This window comes from Panthera uncia, assembly GCF_023721935.1.
Source record: "Panthera uncia isolate 11264 chromosome A3 unlocalized genomic scaffold, Puncia_PCG_1.0 HiC_scaffold_11, whole genome shotgun sequence".
Taxonomy (NCBI): domain Eukaryota; kingdom Metazoa; phylum Chordata; class Mammalia; order Carnivora; family Felidae; genus Panthera; species Panthera uncia.
In genome coordinates, this window is record NW_026057578.1 from 1,929,103 (window position 1) to 1,934,954 (window position 5,852).

A 5,852-nucleotide genomic window follows, 5' to 3' on the forward strand; every position below is an offset into this window, starting at 1 on the left:
GGGCGGGGCCGGGGGGGGGGCGCCCCCCGCGCCCGGTCCCCCTGCCCCCCCCTCCTCCCCGCCCCCCCCCCCCCCCCCCCCCCCCCCGCGTCCATCCTCAAGCCCTGGCCCTAATCGGATCAAGGAGCGTTTCTGCTGCCCTCCCCCAGGCCACAGCATTGACCTCTTGCCAGGAGGGCGGGCTTCGGGTTGGTGGCTGACCTGCCCCTGAGGCCGTGGCCCTGTGATGTCCTGGGGGAGGGGGCCTCTCATGGGGCCTCTGGGCAGCTGCCTGTGGCCCCTCTGCCCGTCCCAGGGTCCCCGGCCCTCAGGGTGGGTTGTCAGCGGGGGAGCCAAGACCCCTGGGGCTCTGCCAGTGCACCGTGTGAAGTGACTGAATGCCCCTCCTGGGCCTCCAGGGAAGGGGCCTCCTGGCTTCCCAGAGGCCCCAAGCTGGACTCCTCCGGGATGACCAGCCCTGTGCTGGGGAGCCGGGTGTGGGAGGCTGTTCTTTAGCACAGTCTCCCCCCACCCCCACCCCCCAGGGCCTCACTCCGGGGGTCTGATGATAAGGAGTTTGTGCCCTCCCGCCCCCCACTGCCTGTCCCAGTCCCAAAACACTAGCCTAATTATGCATGTAATTAGCTGCTTGCTTGGCACCCTCAAAATTAGCAAGTGGCTAATTGTGCCTGTAATTATGAACTGCACCTGTAATTAACCGTGTGACTTTTTGTTATGCATGTTATTGTGGATGCAAATTTGTGCCTAAGTAAAGGCCGGAGGGAGGTTGGGAGAGTCAGCTCTGCGGGGGGCTGGGGTGCAGGGAGCAGCCCCCTTGGCTCAGGTCTGGCTGGACCACTTGGCAGCAGGCGAGCAGGGTGGCCCCTCGGGCTTTCTGAACTCAGTTTCCTTGAGGAGGGCGGGGCGTCTGCCGGCCCAGCCTGGTCGGGCTGGGGTGCACGGCCTCTGCCAGCCAGCACTGCGCTAGAGGCCCGGCTGCGGGGCAGGGGAGGTGTGAGCCACCCCTGGGGCAGTGGCAAGCCAGGAGGCAAGGGGCAGGTCATGTGACTGAGCTGGGCCGATCAGAGCGCTTCTGAGGCCCACCCGGCCTGGCTGGGTTTCCAGCAGATGGAGAGCCTCCACGGCGGGGAGGCGGCCAGGGCCTTGAGACGACCCGTGGGGCATGAGGACTCTCAAGGTGACCCCGGCCGTCCGTGGCATCACGAAGGCAGGAGAACCTGCGGGCTCGACGTAGAACTTCTAGAACCTGGAAACGTTGGCACCTGTGGCCTGTGGGCTTTCGTTTGTATGCTTTTCCCGGCCTCACAGATGGGAGGATCGTGCCTGGTTTCGTTCACGCGCGTGCTCCCGGAGCCCAGAACCGTGCCTGGGACACAGCAGGGGCCCCAGAAACGTCTGCCGGATGAACAGACCCCGCTCTCGACACCGAAGCCCCGTATCCGGCCACCTGCTGTCCGGGGGCACCACTGGCTTCTCGAATGCTCGGAGAAACACAAGCCAGGTTGAGCCGACTATTTAAAACGGGGACTTTATTTACTCGTCTGGAGCAGTGCGCCAGGGCCCCGACTCCGCTCCAGCACAGGGCGGCTCCGCAAAGCCGCTCCTCAGTTTGGAACCAAGACTGCCGGGCACTAAAAACACATTGAGAAAACATCGACGCTCTTCCCTTTTTTTTTTTTTTCCCTTGGCTTTTTTTGTTTTTGTTTTTGCTTTTTTGGTACAAAATGATACAAACAACAATACAAAATAGTTGTGCTGTTGACGGTTACAAAAAAAGTTGGGGCGTCTGCCTAACTCCACGGTGCTCAGAGCTGCAGTGGGGACACGTCATACTCCGGTATCTTTCCCCAATACAACCACAGTCATGCGGGCTGCTACACATTTTGTCCATTTTCAAAAAGAAACATGCAAAAAACAAAAATCAGAATGGAAAAAGGAGAGAAAAGGAAAAGCAAAACGCGTTCCAATTATACACAGAGGAGGCTCCCCGCTGGGCAGAACCTGTCTTACGTGCGCGCCATGCGTGCGGTGCGAGCGCTTCCGCAGGACGCGCTGGGCGTGGCGCTGCGTATGCGAGACCTTGCGGGTTTTTTGGTGCTTTTTCTAGCACTGACAGAGACTCCCCTCCCCTAACTTTGTACCTTGGAGAGGACAGAGGCGCCCCGTGCGTCAGCCGGTGCTCACGCTAGGGAAACTGAGGCATCGCGAGGCCCTGACGTTTGGCTGTCTGTCTGGGAGGCCCAGACAGACGCGGGGGTCCTCGGCCGGGATGCCCGCCGACCACGGCCGCGTTCTCGCCACCACCCTACGGTGCAGGTGTGTCCTGTTCCCAGAACGAAATTCCCTACAGAAACGAAACTATGCCCTGGCGCTTTGCCAGTGCCGAGTCTGGGCCTCCGTGGCCCCGATCACGGGCACGAGTTGTCTACAAGCCACGTGAGAGAGGCGTCTGATGCTGCTTGCACACCTAGCTAATGCTAGCTTGACCTCGGAACCTGTTCCGAGGCGGATGTGGGAGGGCATGGGAACCCCATCTTTCTCTGGCCCCCGAGGACTGCAGGGGCGAGCGAGAGGGGCAGCTGTCTAGACATTTGGAAGCAGGGATGGGTGTGAGAAGTCCCCCGTCAACACCCGTCCAGCTGGCGGCCACAGCCTCGGCCTGTAGGATTTAGGCAAACTGCATCAGGGGCCGGGCGGCAGTGAGGGGCAGGGGTGTGGGGCGAGGAGGCAGGGGAGACAGGCACCTGTGCTGGAGTCCACGGGATCGGTGTGCAGGAGGCCGGGTCCTGGGCCAGGCCTGGCACGTCCGTCCCTGAGGAAGCCCAGGGCCCCGGAAACCCGAGAGAGTCGGGATTTCAGAGGAGAATCCACAGCTGCCTCAGTGCCCGGACCGTGTTCACACTTAGAAGTTCAACAGGTGGATGAACTTTCCAAAAACAACAAAACACACAAGATTCCAACTCGCCTCCATCAGTCCTGACCCCACCAGCAATCCCTCGAATGGCCACGTCCGCAGACACAGGGACAGTCCTCGCCTGGCCCCGAGGCATCTGCATAGCTCGGCTTTGGACAGGGGTCCTAGTCCCCCTTTACAGCCCTCCCACCCCCCACGAGATTGCCCCACGTCTGCATAGACGGGGCTTCCAGCGTGTGACACGGTGACTGTCTTTGTCCCTCCCTTCCTCCCCAGGCAGGGGGAGGGGGTCAGGGGCAGAACCCACTTCAGCCTCACCAGCAGCCGGCCACACACCGGTGCTCACGGCCCCAGCTCAGCTCTGGGAGAACGGCGGACTTGGCAAGGAGTTTGGCACGCAGAGGAAGCCTGCCGTCTGGTGGGGACAAACCCAGACCCACTGCACACACGCGCACACACACGTGCCCCATGTACACCTCTGAGGCCAAAGCTGTTTGGAAAAGAGGGTGACCACAGGCAGGGGGACAGGCCACAGGCTGAGACTGCATCAAAGACAACCAGACGGACAGCACGGACAGCAAGCTGAGCCCTAGCCCTCCCCACCTCCCCAAGCCCTTGAAGCTTTTCCTCAAGGCTCCAGGGCAGGAAACCGAGGCAAGCCAGCTTCCCCGAGGGCACCCCAGCGCCAAGTCCCGCCCACAGCCAGTGCACCCTTCGGCCCCTTTCTTGGGGAGCCTGTGAATAGACCAGGGTTCTCCTGCGAGGCTGTCTTCTCCCACCGGGGACCAAGGAGCCTCTTCTCACCCAGAGAACAAACGCGGTGGGGTCTCCCCAGTGGGCCCCGGGGACACGGCGCCTTTCACGTCCTGCGGAACGGACTCTCGAGTCTGGTGTATGCGTCGGACCTGCCTGTGCAAAGGGCTGTTGCAACTCTCGGAGTCTGAGCAGCTGCTCGGGGCTGAGCTGGGTCCAAAGGAAAGGAGATGGGCTGCTGTTTCAGGTGGGTGCCGTCCAGACACATCTGTGGGACCCATGGCACAGCAATGTCAGGGCAGCCTGGCCACTTGGAGCAGGTCTTTGCTGCGCACGTGAGCTCAGGAGCATCGGAGACTCCGATGCAGAAGGGCTGTGGCTTGTGCGGGTTCCCGGCCCTGCCTGCCGTCCGCACGGCCCTCACGGATGTGTCCGGTTCTCGGGGGCCGGGCCTCTGACGGGGTCCTTCGGGAATCCAGTCGCGAGGGGCGGAGGGCTCATGGCAGGGTTTTCGGGGATGCTGGCTGGTTCGGGCTGTGGCTTCTTGGGACGCTGTATTCTTCCGGACCAAAGGCAACGGGGACTTGGGTGGAGTTTGGGGTGACAGTTGTCTCTGGGGAGGGACCCGGGGACAGCCGAGGGAAGAGATGGTGAGCATCAGAGAAGCCCCTGGGAACCCCACCCGCCCCAGCTATTTACAGCGTCTAGAGTCGGAGGGCAGCCAAAGACGCGTTGAAAGCCAAGTGCACACAGCAGTGCGTCTGCTGGACAGGCCTGGCCCGCCCCCGGGGAGCTTTCTGCGGCTGGGTCTCCTGCAGCCCTCCAGCCTCAAGGACACCTGAGGGCCCAGGAGACCCCCACCGTGTAGAGCAACGCTGGAGGGCTCGGAAGGGCCGTTGGGATTTGGACCCCAAACTGGGCTTTCTTTGTAAATTTTGTGAAGCAAATCACCCACTTAAAAAAAAAAAAAAAAAAAAAAAAAAAAAAAAAAAAAAGACATTTTTCCCCCCATTTTCTTAATTGGGGCCTTAGAGGTGGGGGCCGGGCGGGGGGGGGGGGGGGGGGCGCTCAGGACTGGGGTTGGGGGGCCGTACGTGGTCTGTCTGCTTGCTTTTAGTCACTCCTGAGTTTGAGGGAATCTGATACATGTACCAAAAGGCACTTTTCTTTTTTTGTTTTTAAAAACAGTGCTTCTGTTCTAGGAAATTCAAGTTAAGACAGAGTGCCTCGCGCTCTCCTCCAGCGCCAGCCAGCTACTGCGGTGGGCGACGCGCGCCTGTTGGGGGGGCTGGGGCGGGGAGGGACCCCCTAACACACCACTAAAGGACACGTCCGCAGGGAGCCGGGCGGCCCGGCGCCTCCCACAGGCCCCTCTGCGGCTCAGTCCTCCTCGCCGCCTCCGTACATGTCCGCCAGCTTCTTGAACCTGGGCCCCCAGTCGTTCAGGTAATCGTAGTCTTGGTCCCCGGAGCTGGACGAGTTGAGGGAGCTGACGGAGCCCGCGGTGGAGCCGCTGCCTTCGTAGTCGAAGACCAGCAGGGAGTCGTAGGGGGGAGCTGTGGGGTCATTGTCCGCGGCTCGGAGGCCCTGGGTCACAGAGACACGGGGTGAGGGGTGGGGGACACGGGGGCGCCCGGGAGCGTGGGGGGGCAGGCCAGGAGGCTGAGCTTTGCATACAGTAGGTTCTCCGTTAAGTGCGGCCTTGTCTAACCGAGGGGCCTCAGAGAACGGAGTAGGGCTGGGGTGTAGGGAAGGGGGAACAGGTGGCACACCAGATGCTGGAGGCCACACCGATACCGTGAGGCAAGAGGGCTGGGCGGGGCCTGCGCCTGGGAGCAGCCCCTCCCCAGGGGGCAGACGGGTCGCGATCCCGTGTCTCTGCCACTTGGAATGTGACCCTGAGGTGGCCACAAGTCAGAAGTCTCAAGTTGCCCCACGGTCACCGTCCCGTGAACAAAACCGGGGACGCAGCAGGTGTTGCCAGAGCCCCTCCCCGTGCGCCCTGGCCCTCTCTCCTCCCGCCAGCAGCTGCGCTCTCCGCCCGAGGGGTCCTGTGGCCTCCTCCGGGACCGTGGGGGTGGTGGGTGCACACCCCTGCTCCTGAGCCCGTGGGGAGGGGCTCCCGCTGGCCCCGGGGCGGTCCCCGTGGGGAGGGGCTCCCGCTGGCCCCGGGCTGTCCCCTCCC

The 5,852-nt window shown here is 62.5% G+C and overlaps 1 protein-coding gene across 1 annotated transcript in view; it reads right to left on the reverse strand.

Annotated features, from left to right (window-relative positions):
* Nucleotides 1-4,805: 4,805 nt before the first annotated feature.
* CDH4 (cadherin 4) overlaps nt 4,806-5,852 on the reverse strand; it is a 533,618-nt gene continuing 532,571 nt past the window's right edge. Inside the window, exon 17 of the mRNA XM_049650379.1 lies at nt 4,806-5,254. Within this exon, the coding sequence (XP_049506336.1) occupies nt 5,048-5,254 (207 nt within the window). The 3' untranslated portion in view covers nt 4,806-5,047. The remainder of the gene's footprint in view (nt 5,255-5,852) is intronic.